The sequence below is a fragment of the Triturus cristatus genome, chromosome 9 (genome assembly GCF_964204655.1).
Source record: "Triturus cristatus chromosome 9, aTriCri1.1, whole genome shotgun sequence".
Classification (NCBI taxonomy): domain Eukaryota; kingdom Metazoa; phylum Chordata; class Amphibia; order Caudata; family Salamandridae; genus Triturus; species Triturus cristatus.
In genome coordinates, this window is record NC_140592.1 from 683,788,285 (window position 1) to 683,807,926 (window position 19,642).

Consider the following 19,642-nt stretch of genomic DNA (forward strand, 5'->3'; position numbering starts at 1 on the left):
ACCGATATGGCTTCTTTGCACACAATTTATTTTAATACATTTATTTTGGGGCTTGAACATAGCGCTTGGGTCCCTTGATAGCAATTTGAAAGTGTTGTAGTTGGTGGAAAACTAAATCCATGCTTGGTTTGCCATGAAGCGATGCTGTGTTGGTAGAGGTTATTGAGAACAGGTGGGCTTTCAGTTGTACCCTGAATATGCAGAACTTTTAAAGTTTAAGTCAATTGGGTAGGAAGGTCAAAAGAGTGGAACTTTGAAAGAGGAGGAATATTTCACAGAACAACTTGTATTTTCCAGGCTGAATGGCAAGCAGACACAGGGATGCTGACTTTGGGCATTTAGTCGGCTAGCATTTCCTGAAGAACTTGTAAAGGTGAGTCGGGGCTCATCTGTGCAAAGCCCTGTGACCATAGTAGACTGTTGCAAATGAGGGTGGTTCCTTACTCATTAACTAACTCAGTGCTAGGGTGCTGTGGTCAGAATGGCACATTCTAGAGGGTGTGGTACGAAGCAGGATTCATAGCCCTTGGTAGTTTGCTGACTGTTTTGGCAGGTAGCCCTGTGCAGATGGAATTACACAAGTTCTGTTGATATATAGGCTGAGCATTGACCAGGGCGATCTGTTGGGGGAGGGACAGCATGAGGAACAGTCCCTGTAGTAGGTGAAAAGGCATTTGACATTATGTTTTTGACTTAGGAAATGAAGGTCAGCTTGGAACAGAGTGTGATTCATAGGTTCTGACGGGACTCCAGTTGGCCTGATTAAGGGAAGGCCAGAACTGACAGTTATGGCCACAAGAAGAATCTCTGTCTTTGAAAGGTGGAGTTTGTTTTGGTGTATTCAACCTTTTTTTTTCTGCCACGCAGGGCCCAATTTGCTGTTGTATGCAGAGAGGTCCTGCAGTCTTAGGTGCTGCTGAGTGTCATGAGAATACATGTACAATGCTGCTCATTAAGATTCAACGATCCCTTCAAAGGAGCTAGGTATGGGCATACCAAAAGGGGCAGAAGCTGTTTGGAGCACAAAGTGCCAAGCTTAACTCGAAAGAATGTGCAACAGTTGTGCGCTGTGCTGCAAAGCCCAAAATGTGTGGCTGGGCAAGAACAAAACTTTGTATGGTCGATGATTCGGAAAAATAAGTACAATGATGGTACAGATATGACCTCAATCCTAGGAAGAAAATAGTCTTTCAAAATGTTGCCTAGATAAATTTCCACAGGTTCGTGTGGAAGCTGGGCTCAATGCCGTAGCAGAGGTGGAGAGTCTGAAGAGTAGAAGACAGTTGAATAGCGATAAATATTTTAAAGATCTCAGCCAAACAGGATTGTTCCTTCATTAGTAGACGCTGATGAGGGTGTCTAGACCTTCCCCAGTTATTTTGTATATGTGTGTGACAATATCTTGTTTTTTAGGCACTTTTCTGTTGACAGTCAATGTTTTTATGAGCAGAGCAAATAGATATTATGTTATAGCAGAGGCCTGCTAAATTCTCTGAAAATAGCTGGTAAGGACTTGTGTCAGTTCTCAGTTCTTCGAGCAAATGGCATCGCATTTTCCCGGCAATTATATATTTAGTGACCACCACCTTAGTGTGATAAACTATCATCAGCTAATGATATGACAAAACTGGTCATGCCTGTATGGTGCATTTGCAAATACCTCAACTATGAAACGAGGCAGAAAGCCAAAATGCTACTCCATGGAATGGTATTGAACTATGGTACTCAAATGCTAGCCAAGTGTACTACATTAGAGATGGAGCTTTTAAGGCAGTAATGTGTTGGCCGTGCCAACACTTCCAGTAAAGTTAGACGTATGACTGTCTCTGCAAGCAATATAAGCAGTCCGCCTGGCATTCTGGATCTTCTCTAAGGGAGAAGGAACAATGTCTGATGAGATGTTTTTTAACTAGAACTTTCAAAGGCCAACCTTGAAATCCTCACTGGGAAATATCATATATGTTTTAGCACACTGGATTGTTTATTGAATAGCTGCTTTTTATGGATGATGAGAAAAAAATGTCATGGATGCAAGCCCTGGCAGCAAAACCTAAAGCGTTGGGGAGCTTCAAGAAGCCTAATTATGCAGCGAGTGCACAGCAAACTCAAGTAGAAAAGCTATTAGCATGAATATTTCGGTATGCCTGACCAAACAGTCTATTTAAGAAAGTGTTGGTAGGTTGGCTAATACTACAAGAGGCTTTCATTTGATGAGTCCAATCTCATCTTACTGACAATTTAAATCAGAAAATTGCCAGTTCCCTTCTGTGATTCTTCCAACTATCATCCAGTTAAATGCATGTCAATTTAAATTTCAAGTGGGCTCAGCTTTTCTATCTAAAGGAGCATATGTACATTTCTGATAAGTTGATATATCTTGCCCCTTCAATTTCTTGACATGTTGAGCCACAAATCAATGAGTTCCACACCACATCAGACAAGTGCAAAACCAACGATCTAGGTTGCAATTAATTGGGCAGGTACCAATAACACTTGGGCTTAGAGAACACCAAAACACCCCCCACGGCTGGAACAACCATCATATTCTTCAATGTGATTTTTTTGTGCAAAACACACCTTCGAAGCCAACATTAATACATCATACAAAAAATCAATGAGATAAAAAAACAATTAGAAAAGAAGCATACAAATACTAGAAAGAAGATAGTTATACTGAAAAAGGGGAGATTCTCCTAACACACTTATAATCCAGACAGTGCCAGACACCCAGATTTGCCACTCAAGAACGCCCATCCTCATAATTCTGTATGCACTGCTCTAGATCTAAAAAGAGAACACCCTCCAAGTGCCCAAGACTGTAGGCTAGAGCCCTCTGGCACACTAAACTAGTATGGGGAATAGGGAAAGTTTTTCTGATTTCATGTGTACTCATTTCACCTGAAAGAGACACCGGCGGGTAAAGACTGACTTCATAAAAACAGGAATGCAAGTACCAGAATGCATTGGGATCGAGAGTGCATCACAAATCATCATAGCCCCTTCCAGAGGCTTAACATGCATGTCCCTCTTCCCTCCCACACACCCACCCTATTGTTCTCCACCTTGAACACCTCCGGTACACCCACTACATTAGCTCTCCTCCTCCCAACCCAACAGCTCTGTTGAGCTCCCTATTAGTGGTGCTTCAGACCCTCCAAGTGGAGGGCGAGTGAGAGTAGCATTACCAGAGCGTCCACAGTCGGCGCAGGAGATGAGGTCCTCTGGACAGCCAGTCTTCTTTGAGCCGCCTAGACAGAAATCGCAATACCCATTGGGAATGACTGTGCCGTCTGGAGCTTTCTTAGCTGTAAAACAGCAATAAAATTGCACACTTGATTTTGGAGGTAGTGTTTTGTTTTCTTTCTTTTAAATAATGTTAACACCCACCCAGCAGAAATGAATGTTGCATGGTGATATAAATGAGGTGCGATACTGGATGGAGATGAAAGTTCTTGTGCCCTTAAATACTTCTCAAATTGCTTTCTTTTCATTTTTAGACATTTGTCATTAGTTGTCGTGCATTAGGTGCTTACTAGGTTTCACCCATACCCTCTTCACAGATGCTAGTTGGCAACGACTGACAGGTGGTTTGTGGGTGTAGAAAATGTCATGTTAATACTAAGGAAAATGGATGGAGAAGCTTGAAATTTCCTTATAGACACGCAACCTGTGGGAGACCGAGGTCATATGAATTCCCCAAATCAACCTAGTGTTGACTTTAACACGTGGCTCAAAAGCGTTAATTTGTTTGCCCCAAATTCCAGTAGGTACAAACCATTGCAGTGTCTGTGTGATGGCAGTGACATAAATGCCTAGTGTAGTCACTTTGTGTTTGTGCACTCACTACTGGAATGCTCTACTTGTCAATGCACTTGCATACATTGATCCATCTTCAATCAGGCATGGTATGGCAAATGGCAATGAGATTTCAAAAAGGTCTTGGAAAGGTACACAAATGCTACCACTGTGCAGATCTAGTGCTGGGCCCAATTAAAGGTTACTGCATAGAGGGTAAGAACAGGATAGATAGGATGAGACAGATAGTTATTTGCACGTAAAATGTGTGTTAGAACGAAATTCACAAAATGTCAACCAGTGCTAAAATTTACATCCGAATTGTTAAATACCTCTAAAGCCTGTGGCAATGGAAAGGGGTGGCCTTGTGAAAAAAACAAGCTCTTCCAAATGCTGCTCAGGTAGTAGCTTCAGCTGTACCACATTTGCTCTGATAGGGCAGAAAAGACCATTAAATGTGCCCTGTCAAATTTGCTACCTCTCAATCTCATTTTGTGACACAACTGGTTGCCCCAACCAAAGAAAGGTGCCTATTTTGAAATTTGATGATGTTGTAGAGGGTAGCATTGTGAAGCCCTAAGCGGGTGTAGGTGAGAAGAGACACTGTGGAAATCTTCCCTTGCCAGGAACGCCTTAGAGGAATCAGCAGGATTTAGGTCAGCAAATAAATGGCAAGTTCTAATGTCACTGTCAGCCAAGAGATCACACCCACAGATATGACAAGCTCCTCTGAAAGAAGTACACCCTGTGTAGGTAGGGGTGGGGGACACAGTGCACTCTTCTGAAGGACAGTGGGGTTTTAGTCTATGTGATTGCAGCGTATGTGGTATCTAGCTAGGGTAGCAGCAGATGTGGAAAGGATGTGACCGTGGACTCTGGATGTGTATCTAGCATTTCATCCTTTGAAAGCAGCAACTACTTATATGAAGATAAATATTCCTGTTTCATTAAATGATGACCTATGACTGGGTGAAGGCTATAAGGGGTGGAGGGAGGAGGAAGGTATTTGGTCTATATATTGAAGTGTGTATGCCACAGAGATAACTATTATGGTTGGCCTTACAATTGATGGAAGTGTATACCTCCTGGATTCTCAGCTCTTATATATGGTATGTTCTGTTGTGGGTTATCTGGGCAGCTCCTAAGCAGCCCACATTCAGGGTCAAAGCGCTGAGAGTTGAATTTAAATGGAGCAAAAAGCTTAAATGGTTTGTCATGTGCTGTTAGGATGTTATGGACCAGATTGGTATGGTAGAGAATCCTAAATTTCAAGTGTTGGGTGAACCAGACATGCCCCACGAAACATTGCACTTTGGACTATGGAAGTCTCAAAGTTATAACCTTCATTATGAGTGCTATGCAAGTCCCACTGATACTCAGTTCCCTTTGGCAAAACAAAGAGTAAGATGGAGTCTTTGCAGGTCACCACTTTGACATAAGGGAAAGCTGAAGCTGTTTTCTCTTCGAGCCTGGCTACACATCCACATTACTATATAGACACCTATTTGGTCTTGGCATACCTCTCAATCTTTTGAGTCTCTGATGACAGGGTGAAATTGTATGGTTTTGGAAGGAGACCCTGTTGAAATCAATGGACGTTATATATTTTTGGGACAGTGAGAAAGGTTCTCAGAGTGTATACACTAAAGTGTATGAAAGGTATTTTAGGAAGGTGAAACCATCAAAATAGGGTCAGGTGAGAGGTGTCTATCTGGGTTGAGGGTACATTTAGACAACATGGGAAATGCAAATCTACTCTGTGGTGGAAGAGCTCTGTGGGAGATATGATTTGTTATTCTTGAGTGGTGATACTAGAGTGAACTCTGGTGCATTGGTTGTGCTGTAATGGGGAACGGGATTAAAGTACCAATGAGATGCCGTAGTGGACTATGGTGCCCTGGCATGGCCGTGAGGATGAGCAGAAAATGTCAGTTTAAGAAAATGTTGGGATGCACTTGGGTGAGATGTGTGGAGAAGCTGATTTTCAATGCTTATGGAGATGATGGAAAGGTATGGCCCAATAACAGAGTTGTTTCGGTGAGCTGTAATACTCGGGGAGTTGCTGTAGAGGACTGTAGTGTATTTCCACAGTTGCGTGGAGGAGGAAGACCACAATGCCCAGTGAGGTAGTAAAGCATACTCTGGTGTACAGGAACAGCTGTGTCAGTGAGCAGGTTGACCATTTGAAAGATTCTGAAGTAGAATGGGGGGGTGGGCACTGGCAAAGGTACGTAAAGGTGCTGATTTATAATGCCCGGTGATATGATGGAGCAGTGTGGTGGGACTTGCAGAGCTATGTGAAGAGGAGTAACTGCAAAACTTATGGAGATGCCGTTGAGGAGACTGGACTATTTTGAGAATTAGTGATGTAGACTGTGGAGATTAGCAGAGCTTTGCTGGGGAGATGGGCCATAATGCCTAGAGAGATACTAAAGAGTAAAGTGGTGGCAGAGACCGCTTTGTGGCAGTGCAGAAGAATCCACCTAGAGAAATGTTATGGTGGACTGTGGAAATGTGCAAGGGGTTTAAGACGCCAGTCTACCTTCAGATTAATCACAAAGACACCTTAAATCGCTTCTGCAGTTCCCTGTCAGGCTTTTTCTATGGACAATGTGGGCCCTACAACTCACCCAACCAAAAGTATTAATGTAAATAACAAACAACATGGCAGGCTTCAGATCAACATGAGTCATGAATTAACAAACCACAGAGAATAGTTTTTGAGAGGGCAAAGTAAGCTTTCATCCACTCACAACCCAATGCATTATGGTACTTGACGTCCTGTAGATACATTTTAAAAAAAAATCACAATGAGAAGACATGTGGGGAAGAGACGATGAATTGAATGGGGACGGCAACACCTACCTTGATCCAATTAAAAACCGTGAGTACACTCTAGTTCAGGTAGCACACAGAGGTTCACTTTAATGTAAATCAGACAGGATGGCATTGAAAAGGATTAGCATGAACAATTTGAGTGCCTCATTTACAGATAAAGGTTTACAGAGTATCATTTATGGCATACCTTCTGTCCTTCAGCAAGACAAAGTCAAACAAAGTGTCAACTCAGCTGGCAAGAGAGCCTCAACAGACTAGTTGGTATTTCTACATATGGACTGTGCAAATGATGTATCACAGCCAGAAACATATCTTTTCCATGACAGTTGATGCCCACCCATTTCTCAGCACCAGTGCTCTTGTGTCTACCTGTTTATACATCACTATATCAATGACGTTAAGATTGACGTACAAAAATATTGCATCCATAACATCACCTACGACTACATTGTCGTGATATGCACATATTTACTATTCTCAATTACACATCTACTTACTTATGCTACCAATGCCAGATAGTGGTTAGATTGATGTAGCGAATGGTTGATTTCTGTAATGCGATATGCTGTTTCCAATATCATAAGGGCATACCATAAAGGTACGGGCTCTCTCTGACCAGATATGAGGTCTCAAACCCCACTGGAGATGTATTTGTAGTGTCCAGTCCCCTTTAAGCGCCCAGTTTCCTCAATCATCCCTAAATACAACTCTGTGCAGTTTGGATTGTACTTTTTATATCTTCAAATTTCAAAGGCTTGCAGTCTGAAAAAAGTGTCTCCTTCCTTTCACCCAGAATGGAACCCCAAGTTACCAAATTAAGGTTTTCAGTGTGCCTCTCAGACTGAGCTTCAATCCATTCTGACTCAGTTTCAGCTCTATGGTTCAAGTTTGCGCCTTAACCTTGGGGTACCTTGCTTTTTTTTTGCATGTTTTCTCTTTATTTCTCTGTGGTGGAAGGCCTCTTTGAAATAACTATTGGGACACAGCTGTGTGACTGAATGATCTGTAATCTGACCTGCATGGGTCTCGTGTATGTCACGGCTCCCTCTGATAAAGCCTTCTTCCATCTCTGGTTTCATGTCCTTGTCACTCTCAGTTTGCCAGCAATCATTGAACCCCCTTGGCTGTTCGTTCTCTTCGCTGTGCTTTACTTATTTATGACACAGTCCTACACAGACAGTTTCGCACAATTTATATGTCGGTCTCAGCTTTACAATCTATGTTTATTGTGTTATCCTCTTTCTGATCCCAACACACAAAGTTTTTCACCCCTTTTTAATTTCCTTTTCCAATCTCTTTCGCTCTGTCTCTCTATTCTTTTCACTCCATATGGTCGTATATTGTCTTGTAAGACCCAGCTGTCTGCCACTTTGTGTTAGTTTTCTAATTATTCATTTGCTTACTTTTTACTCTGACAGTCTTCTAATCTCACAGTCTTCCAATGCATATTTTTACTTGTATTTCTACTTCTTTATTTTGGTTGGCAACTCCCCCAAAATATGCACAGGTGCTACCCTTTCACACTCTTGCCTACCTTTGTCACCTGCACTGGTCCTTCATCTCATCCTTCCAACAGAGTGGCTATGTTCTATTACCCCAATTCCCCACCATATTTCCTGTGTTTCATCATATGAAGAAAGATCCACGTGGTGAGGTCATGCCTTGAGGTCAGGCCTCATATCTCACTGGTGTCCCTCGACTCATCAATTGCTTATAGATTTTCCTATCCATAATAATTAGCGCTGTGTGTGTTCTCAATGGAGAACAACTATGTTTCTTGCACTATCTCTTTGCTGATTTCCTTCTCCATTTCTATTCTTTTTCCTCCTCACTTCTGTATAATGTTGCTAGACCCTAATATAAAAGCAAAAGTGCACTGTACATACCACTGGAGATTCTCTAAAATATCACAACACCTTGCCACCACTGAATTATGAGCCATTCCACCACATCACTGGCATCACTAATCAAATTAATAGCACCCCCAAGTAAATCAGTAGCCCCTTATGTCATAACTAGCTTATGCAACTTTAACACTGACCCCTGCCACCATATCAAAAGTTCATTCACCACATCAATACCCAATAGGATAAATCAACAGCCACTCCCTCATATCCCCAGACATTTTTGCTCCTGTGTCATTATCTGCAATGAAGCAAAGGTCCTCGCTGTGTAAGGCAGTACCTGATGGACTTGAGATGGTCACCTCTGTATCAAACCACGTCACAAGACTGTGTACAAAATGAAAACAGCTCACCTAAGGATGCCTCAGATAGAGCAAGGGAATCATGGAAGACATGCATAAATATCAAATGCTCTGACTTGCAGGAGATGCCAGAATACAGTTTCAACATTATCCAAGAATGGTTTTTTTTTGTTTCTTCTGATTTAGTTGGTGGTGACAAGAACTTGTCATTTGAGGATGGCATTATCGGAATGACCGTTTTGATATGTTTTTGTGATTTTCCTGTGTTTGAGAGGAATGCTTGTTTGCCACTGGAACATCTATCACAATAAATCCAAACAGACAGTGGAAACAAGAATGTTACTCACCTAAGTAATGTATGTAATGTTAGTCCACTAAACCTCCCTGAACACACGCCACCAATCACCATACCACTAGTTAGGTCTTCATAACCCTTAACATTCTTATCCGACCTCCCTTTTCTCTGTTTATTTTTTCTACATCTAGCAAAATGAAATGTATATGCAGGCATGAGAATATGAAAGGCAAGCAATTCAAATAAAAGAAGAGGAATATGACTTTGGTGGCTAACTTGTTGATATTTTTACAGCCACAGATCCCTTCTTCCATACACTGGAAACTATTCCCAAGCTCATGAGTAATTTGTGAAGGGGAATTAACAAACACTAAGGCCCTGCCTTCCTTCTCTCTGACTGGAGTAATCATACATTATGACTATCTTACAGAATACACCATTAGAAGCATGCTTTGGAAAACTAGTTATGATGTCTGGACCTTCACTGCATAATCCTAAACATGCTTTTGTAAACACTGAAGATGATTTAACCTTAACAGAACAAGCATGGTGCCCCAGTGGCTCTCTTGCAGATTACCTGAACAGAAAGGTGCTTTTGGAAAACTTTAAAGATGCCTTAGATGTAACTCCAAAAGCATTGGATTGCCTCGTAGAATACCTTAACATGTACAAAACATAGAGATCCACCCATAGATAAATGCGGAACCGCGTCCTCCCAGACTAAGTGTGCTTCCTACAGTGGTGGGAAAAACACACAGTTTTGTTAAAATACACCTCACACACCAAAAGGGCCCTTGGTGTCATGCTTCATCATAGGGGTCTTCCCACCCCGCTGTGGAACGGAGCGTGCTACGACCTACGGCTACGTGGGAGCACAATTTTTGAAACAACAAGACTATGTGTCGTGTAGGAGTGTGAGTGGAAGGGTCAGGGGTGAATGAAAGAGTGAATTAAAAAATACCTGGCTCTTTGGACTAAAAAACTTTAATATTCCTTTGAGCTGGCATTATTAAAAGTGGGGAAACAGGGTTGGAGGTATATTGCCTTTAATGAGCAGTCCCTCCTATGTCTGTCTACATGTTTTGAAGCCCTCCCCTGGCTTCTTCTTCAGTACCGAGATGATCCCTTCTACACTCACCAAGTTTGGTCTCTGGAATCCCAATTTAAAATCCGAACTTATGGTGAAGTCGGATTATAAAGACACCACCACTTCAGTACACTTCTGGACCTGTGGATACTTTGCCAAGAAGAAGGACTGCTGTGGTTGGCCTGCCCTCCATCGCGGTTGGCCTGAATTTGTGACTTGGTCCTGGTCTGGCACGACCAGATATCCATGGTTGGCTCATTGTGCTTTCTGCCGCTTCTTTCCCTAAAAACTTTCAAATTCAATAGCTCCAGTTCTACTAATTGGATTTTTGTTGTTTTGGCCATTTTATTTATTAAAAAGCACTCAATTTTTTTAATACTGTTGTGGGCTTCTTTTGTCATGAGTTTTCACTGTGTTACTGTTTGAAGTGTTCCAGAAAAACTTTACACATTGCCTCTAAGTTAAGCTTGACTACTCTGTGCCAAGCTACCAGGGGGTTGAGCACATGTTAATTTGGGGTTTGCTTGTGCCTTACCCTGACAAGGATTGTGGTGGCTACTTGACCAGGACTCACACTCCAGTCAACCACCAATCCAATTTCTTACAATACTCATACAGTCTGAGAATGAAGCCACCACACAGAGTATCATTCTTGTACAGCACACTACCCACTGAGAAAGAGAGACGTTTTAGACCTTTTTTCCAGGATCATATGACTTTGTGTACTCCTAGTGGAATCTAGAAGCCCTTTCATGTCACAAGAGGGCAGGTTCAATAGGCTTTTAAGATCAAAAGAATGTGGTACCAAAATATTGAAGCACACAAAAGGTGATGGGAGGATGCTCGTACTAAGTCTAATCACAGCAATAGTTTGGGGTAGAACTCCTACATATAGTTGTTTTGCTCACCATGCGACCTCAGTTTGGACTCAGCCATATGCAAATCAGTCTTGACCCTGTTCCACATGGGAACAGTCCAGCCCACACTGCCCAGCCAGGTCCTCCCTAAAAAGGAACACAAGCAACCCAGGACTGGTTTTGCCCTAGCTATGGGCTCATCAGCTGGGTACAGCTTGGTTCCAGTGGCACAGTGAGCATGGGACCCAGGTCTAGGCCTACCCATGCCACTTAGGGCAGTGCATGAAACACACAAAAGGTGACAAGCAACCACCGGCTCAATTTACGCACTGAGTAGCATACAAAGAAGTGCTCCTGTCAGAATTACATCTTAATGACTAACCTGCACTTGCAGATGAGTGGAATACCAACTGTTTATTGACACGGTAGACATACAAGAGTTTGTTGGTGGCAGGAGAAAGGGTATGGTGTACAAGAGATTTTTGGTGGATACACCAATAATCTAGAGTTCAAAGTATGTCTGCAAAGCTGCAATCCACATGTAACTGTGCGTTTTTCTCTGATCCAATTGCAAGCCCAATTGAAGCGCTATAGGCACATAAATATTTGGCCATAACCTACTATCTGCACCCAGCAAGCCATGATAGGCATGTGTATTTGAAAATGGACTCACAACTCAAAAGTATGAATAAAGACTGAAGGGGAAAATGATTCTACCACTGCCCCTATGAATAAGGCAGCAACTAGTGATGACCTTATGTGATTGACTGAAAATCCCACATTGAACAGAACAGTTTCTCGTTTGAGGTGGATACAATGTTTCATGTAGCCACTGACCAGGTGGGCAATTTTCTGGAAATATTTGCTTACCAAACCATTTATTCCTTGAATTCAGTCTGAGAAGGTCAGGAATGAGAAAAGAAGACAGCAGATTGTAGTTAATGGGGTAACACCCTTTTGACGCTAGACACAAGGAGAGTATTTTGGTTTCCTTCTCTTGATACTCTCTATCTGTGCAATGTCCTATAACGAGTTGGTTCGGTGTCCCAGACCCAGATTTTAATGTTGCCACTCTTGACAGTCTTTAGCTGTGCAGTGTCCTATAACAAGTTGGTTCGATGTCCCAGACCTAGAGTTCAACGCTGCCTCTCTCACTAAGCAAAACCATGAGGTCCTTGGGAGTCAGAGCCACTCTTGTGGCTTAAACTTGAACTGTGCCCATACGGACTCACGAAGTGGAAAGCTTCTAAGCCAAGCTGCATATTTGCCAGGAGATCTGCAAAACATACAAACATTAATGGTGAAACTGGAGCCAGAGATGGCCAGGGAGGGCCTAACCTTGCGATATCAGGACAAAAATATCGAGAGTAAGGGGAAAGGAATTTCTTGGCTACAACAGACTAGCCCAAGATGACTTTACTTTTTCGAACCCAATGGCCTTGCGAATACTTTTTGTGGTTGCCCTGCAGAATCATCAAAAAAGGAAATAAAAACGAAAAGAAAAATGAAAAAAGCATGATGACTTACTGTTCCAAGATGGAGGATGCCACATGGAAAGATTTTTTTAAAAATGTATGTGTGCACAAAAATGCTTTTTTGAAAACGGAGCAGCTGCAGCAAATGGCTGCTGCTGTGCCCCCAAAAGCCGAAACAAAACATTGCACTGGAAGAGCAGTGGGAGCAATGAGGGAGGGAAGGGGTGAGGAGAAATCAATGTGGGGGTGTACAACATCAAGTATGTGGGTATCAACATAGAAGTTTGACAGGAATAAAAAAGAGCTGATGTGGAGAAAACATTGACAACCTGGGGTGGAGAGAGGAGGAAGCAGCACAGAGCACGTGTTATCTGTGGGGAGAAAAGCACCAGAGAAATGTAAGAGAAGAACATGCACTCATTCACTGAGTGCTGAAAGAAACAAGCATTTGCAAAGCCAACAGGTCTCGGCAAAGTCTTTACAACGGAGCATACCACCCGGCAGTTGTGTATTGCGAGAGCAGCCAATTGCATGGTCCCCTTGATAAGCTGGAAAGCAACACTGCTTGACCTTAGCCGCGGCATGGTCCCCTTGATAAGCTGGAAAGCAACACTGCTTGACCTTAGCCGCGGCATGGTCCCCTTGATAAGCTGGAAAGTGACACTGCTTGACCTTAGCTGAGGCCTGAGAAATGGAAATGAAAGTAGGACTCAACTTGCAGTCTGAAGAGGACAGTCACAACGTCAGGAAGCTTGCATGTGACTGTCATGCTTTCACATGTAGACGAAACAGATATTTACGTATGTTAGAAGAACAGAGCGAAATCAATAACAGAACAACCATTCCAAAATGTGGAATGAATATATATATTTACTGCTTACCATACACTAATATGCACTGCATATTTGTTTAAATTCACATACACAAGCCTCCTTTATTTTATTTTCCGGAAAGTTTGCTTTACTTTGTTCAAAGTCACAGTTCCTGAGGAAATCTTCAAAAGTTGTTGATGTGTCCACATATCTTTTCGAAAATAATAAGAATCAGCACTAATCAAATATGGCTGCACAGATTCACATATGTCACTATCCCCGGCTTAGATGTCAGGGCAGAAATATGCAATCATGCGTTTCTGCCGTGGGTGTCCTTTAGGTAACCTAGTGCCTAGTTTTTGATCTGAACTAAAGTGTGATTTAGTTCAGGGGTGAGGGACAGTACAAGATGCAGGCAGCGCGACGGGGGCACTATGCCGGGCAGGCTGGACAGCTGGGTGGCAGCTCTGCTGCTGAAGCCTGTGAGGTGAGAACACTAGATCTTGAATGCAGGAAGAGAAAACAGGAACAATTCTCCAATATCAGAGTTAGGGGCTGGCGTCTAGTATTAAGAGACCAAATCTAATTTTGACGAGATAACAAGATTTACAAGGCTATTTACAAACGGAGCTCGGAGTGAGTGAAAACACGAACGCTCGTGTCAAGTGCTCGTAAACAAATTAAAAAGTAGTTTCTAAACCCGCAGTTAAAATGGGAGCAATAGATGGATAGTAGTAATTGGTCCATGCTCTCTAGGAGGGCTAAACACAGGAAAAGGCATGAGGCATGCATGCCATGAACAAATGGGAAGAAAGAATATGAGAGAGACGAGGGTGTCAGCAAATGGGAAGTCTATGGGTGGGCTGAAGCGCACAAAGTATATACAACATTTCTCTTCGAGACAGTGCATTAGCTGCCTAGAGCCGAAACCTAAAAAGCAGTTCTCTGAAGTCATCCAACTAAATGGATGGTAAAGAAGCTATGCTCCAGGGGAGTGAGAAACATAAAAAGAGCAATGAAAAGCCATTGAATAAGAAGCAAGAAAATGAAAGTGACAGGAAACCAAACAAATGGTAAACAATAAACTGGCATAAAGCCCACTGTAACTCCATAATAGGTATTTTAACAACAGACAGCTAAAAGCTCTCTGTGAACAAGACCTCAAATGTTTGGAGTTTTCTACAAACTTGTTGGTACTCTAATACGTTAATAAACTAAGCAAATCCAGGCACTGCTATAATATCACACCCATCATGTGTGAATTGATTAGACTTTGGTGCCTCCTTTGGCAGCTCATTGAGATGGTCAATTAGTACATTAGAGGGTGAGGTTTGCAGCTCAAGTTAGCCCATTTGACATGCAATTGTTGCAGTATGTATCACAACAAAGACCACAATTCCAGTTTTAGCAGGAAAAGGGTCCACCCAAAAAGTATGCACCAAAAGACGTTCATCACAATTTTCAATATTATAATGGACAGTCGTCATATATTTCCAAACGCTTCCTTACATGCCACATATGACCCACATAAAGAGAGAGAGAGAGAGGGAGAGACAGAGGCTTGGAGCGTAGACACCTACTATCTGCTTAGCTGAGGTAAAGATGTCTTACTAAAGGAGTTGATTGGTATCTGGGCCATTCAGCATCTCAGTTATAATCCAGAACCCCATGTACCAAATAAATGTCAACATATTCATGTTTTTAGTTTAGTGAGATTATAATTGAGATGCGCTGTTGACCTCAATGGAAACTCCTGTTTTTTAATGTGCCTGCAGATGACAAACAAAAGAAGGGCCGAAATACCAGTTTGCCCACTTTGCCTCAGTGTGGCTCAACCATCTTGTAAAGACCCCTTCAGCTTAGCCTGGGAAACAACTATCCTCATCTTTCTCTCCCGCCCCTGAGGGTGTGCACACTTGTTTTCAGATATCTGTGAGCATTTGCTTACTGAATCAGAGAGATATTGGCAATCTGCATATGCTGTTATTTTATGGCACCACCATTAAGTTGGGGGGGAATAAAGAAGGTTCTAATGACCTACGAATAACGGCCTTGAAGGGATGAATAAAATGTGTGTGGCAGGAAAGCCCTTCTGTACTCCTCTCTCTTTCTCTCGCTGTCTCTCTCTCATTCTCCTTCTCTTTCTCTCTGCCATTAACACTTCTCTCAATTCCCTTCCATCTTCTACCATCTCTTCTCTCTTTTACAACTTTCATGTATCTCCTATTACCTTCATTTCATTTCCATCTCTTCTCTAGCTATCCTACACCTGATTTGCTTTCAGTCTCAAGCAATATGTGCTATGCCTTCCCCCGATCTCACATTCACATGGCCTCCAACCCTTCTTTCCAACTTACTCTCTCCTTCTTTCCTCTGTTGTTTTTCCTCCGGTTTCCTCTCCCTCTGCACAGGTGCTAACTTCTCTTCAGAATCTCCCATAGTGTGCCTTCCCTCACTGTATCCTATGCCTTCACCTCCTTATTTGCATTTCTCTAGCTCCCAATTCTGTCTTTCTCTACTGTACTTTTTTTTAAGTTACCTTTCTCTTTTTCTCTGCCTCCTATCTTTTTTTTCTCACACCACTAACAACTCAACTCACACACTTGCCAACTAGTTATCCTCAGGGCGTAGTACCTGTCATATTATGCAAGCCTAACCCACTTTTGGAGTTTGAAGGCTGGTATCCCTGTTTTTGACTTTTTCACAAACAGTCCTTCTCTCTTTCTGCGTTTCCACTTTACTCATTTTTTATATTCTCTTTTTTTGGTCTGTTCTATCTGTTCTGCCTGTACTTGTGTTTTTTCACTCATTGCTCTTATCTCCTCCACTCACACTTGGCTGCCTCTCTCTTCCTAACCCTGAGCCTATTTTACTTGCCTCTTTTTAGCTCTACATTTATAAATAATTTCTCTTGCACCCCCCTCAATCCCCACCCGTACCGAAAGTGAATAAAATAAAATCAAGGCACCATAACAGAGTTGTTTACCTGTATGCCTCGGCTGCATGTCAGGCACCCAATTCATCTCTCTGTAAAACTCTGAGAGGACAGCAAAAAACAAACAAAATAAAAAATACTGCCTCAGAGTCCAGCATGCATGCATTGCCCCTCCCCAAAACAACTATTGTGACTTTTGCATTAAACCCTAAAATGCTAGGAAAGAACTAGGCCTCAGACATGCGTCATGCCACCGTGGTACTTTCAATAAGAAATTGGGCACTGTAGATTTGTATGGCAAATCAGACGACGGTTTTTAGGAACGGATCTTAGCTTCTAACTGTAGAAGGTACTCACCTGTCGTACTAACATCTGTTCTCACAGTAGAAAATTCTTTAATTGACAAAGTGTTGGCAGGCCATTGCCCTAATGGATGGTCATTAAAATTGTGTCAAGGTAACATCGCCAAGACTGTGATACTGAGGCCAAAAGTTGCATGCATGGTTACAGGTTCAGCTGCAATGCTATGCATGTGATGCATGTCTAGGTATGTTGGCAAGCAGTATGGTATTTCAATTAGTCAAGGCCTGGTGGTTCAAATTGTTGCTGATAGGAAGAGGAGAGTACTATCTGTAGTGGTCGCACTGACAATCACTAACCCTGGGCGGTCAAGCAGATACTATGAATTCTTGACTGGAGGGAGCCAAGAGCCTTTGCTGGTCTTTGTTGCCTTTGGTCACTGACCGAAGTAGTCTGCCCTGAGTGAAGTCTTCAGAACACTAGAAGACCTACTCAGAGGACAGCTGGAATTTTGACATCCTAGCGCGTCACACTATATCTCCTCCCTATATATAGAAAGAACAACTTAGTTGGAACCCTTTCTCTACTCATTCAGATCACACACAATAGTACTGCAGGACATATAGAGTAATCCAGCAACTGGTGCTCTGAATTCGAAGGGGACCTATTTTGCAGAGAATGGAAAGTAATTGCCTTATTTGAAAGGATTCTGCTACAGCCAAAGATATCTGGCATGGTTATTAAAAGTTCCAGCTTCGCATAATGGTTGAGGGTAACTTCCCTACTCAAGGTGTATTCTGTCACTGCTGCACATTAAACGCGGCCATGGCATATCAATGAGCTCAATTAATATTTGTTTTTTAGTGAGAAAGTTTTCTCCTATGAGAAAGTAGAACATTATTGAAGGAAAATAGGATCTGCTTTTATGGTTACCCCCACTTTTAGCTGGTGTTATTCTGTTTTCTGACTAGTCTGACTGCTAATCAGGACCCCAGTCACTGCGCTTCCTCCCTAAGTTTGAAAGTGGTAAGTACTTTGGTACCTTTCCAATTGACTACTGGTGTAGCCATGAAGTCCCTAGTATATGGTACTAAGGTATCCAGGGCATAGGTACACCAGGGGTCTCCCATTGGCTGCTGCAGCATGTATTAGGCCACCCATGAGAGACCACTCAAACTATAACTACAGGCCTGCCATTGCAGCCTGTGTACGCTGGTGCTAGCGTCACTTACGACAGATATAAGTTTCCTTATATCTGAGGTCACTGCACTTAAAACCTACAAGTCACCCCTAAGGCAGGCCTTTAAATACTGATGGCAGGATGCTAGGTTATAAGTGTGAGGGTGCCCTGCATGAGCAGGACACCTACTACACACCCCGGAGTCGATTCTCTAGGCTTTGTGAGTGCGGTAAGGCATTTTAATACATATAGTGGCCATGCGTCATTACGCAATGGCTAACTATATATTGGCTGTGAAGAACCTGGGCATGTTTGGTATCAAACATGTTGTAATCATAGCCCAACACCGTTACTGGTGTTGGAGGCATGATTCCATGCACCAGGGGGGTACTCTTGGAAGCCCTCAGTGTTCCCAGTGACAGCCTTCCAGGGTCTGCCAGCAAGCTAGTGCTGCTGCCGACCCCAGGCACGATTCTGCCCTCCTGCTGCTGAGCTGGGCTCGAGCAGGTGAAGGTAGAACAATAGGTTTCCTGTCACAGGGAGGTGTGACCACCTCCCAGACAGGACTTAGTGTATTGGGCTGGGGTGGCGGTGCTTGCCAGCGCCAACAGACTGCTTTGGAGGGCACGTTTGGTGCCCTTCTTGCATACTCTAGTTAGAACCAGTTAAGGGAGCCCTTGCCTCCCGCTCTGGCGTGAAACTGGACAAAGGAGATGGGAGTATCCTCCCCTCTATCCAGCCCCTCCTCTGGGAGGGGCCCTTGAATCATCTCAACCCATTCCCCAGGGTACTTAAGACCTTACCTGTGGGTGGCTCTTCAGATTCAGCGTGGGACAAGATTCAAACTCAAGACCACTTCAACTTCGACCGTCTGGGCACTTTGGACTTCGCTGGACCTCGCCTGGAACTGAGACTGCACCAAGGCTCCTGGTCTCGCTGTTCTGCCAGTCTTCTTCATCATCTGTGCCTGTGCTTCATTCAGGTTCCTCTCCAGGCCTGTGGGCATCAAAGATACCCAAAGTAATCTCCCCTGGAGTGAAGGAGTCACACCCCTGTATCTGCAGGCACCGCAACGAAGCTGACCGGTCTGCTGCTCCTGATGTCCCACTGACTCCGAAAGGCTCAGCCACATAGGTGGTGGTTCAGCAACTCCCTCGAGGTCTGACCTGTCCGCTCAGCAAGTATGAGGCCAGTATCCCTCGTCGGGACCGATGGAACAGAACCCCTGTGCACCATGTCGACTTGCCATTGCCAAGGCTTGTTAGCTCTATAGTCCAGAGATCTTTGGGCTACAAGAAGCTCCAGCTTCCAGCCTCTCTTCCTGCTAAGATCTTCATCCTCAATGCATCCTCTGAACCGCGGGCCTGCATCTTTGGTGAGCTGCTCGAGGTCCTCTTGCGTGATCTGTGTTCTTCACATATGAGCTCTAGTCCTTGCTCTACTAAAATCAAAGATACTTCAAAGAAGCATCTATCAGGGCAACCTAAGATGCATTTCTTGACTACTAAAAGCCCAATCACAGCCATACTACATTAGGCAAGAGCTAGGACCAAGCTCCCTGCTCCCTGAGTGAACTCTTCCTCTAATCCCGATGCCTCTCACTGTCTTCTCATAGGCACGAGCACCACAGAAAATTAGTAGCTGGCTCCAGATCTCCTTTCCTGTAACTTTTTCTTATGGGTGCTCAAGTAATTACATCCCTTAGGGAGCGGTTGCACAACAGCTCTATCTGTAGACAGTGCAGAAATTGAAGAGGCAGTCTCTAAGAAGTTCTTTTGGGCCAGCCTTAGTATCTCAAGACCATTTTAACATGATATGCAACCCTGTCGTGTACTGATTCCTTTCATTGGCCCTCGCCCCAG

At 43.2% G+C, this 19,642-nt stretch overlaps 1 protein-coding gene across 3 annotated transcripts in view; it reads right to left on the minus strand.

Annotated features, from left to right (window-relative positions):
• DPF1 (double PHD fingers 1) overlaps positions 1–19,642 on the minus strand; it is a 504,909-nt gene that overhangs the window by 91,483 nt on the left and 393,784 nt on the right. For all 3 annotated transcript variants that reach the window (XM_085625765.1, XM_085625764.1, XM_085625763.1), the window contains exon 8: positions 3,186–3,305. In XM_085625765.1, the coding sequence (XP_085481891.1) occupies positions 3,186–3,305 (120 nt within the window). The remainder of the gene's footprint in view (positions 1–3,185; positions 3,306–19,642) is intronic.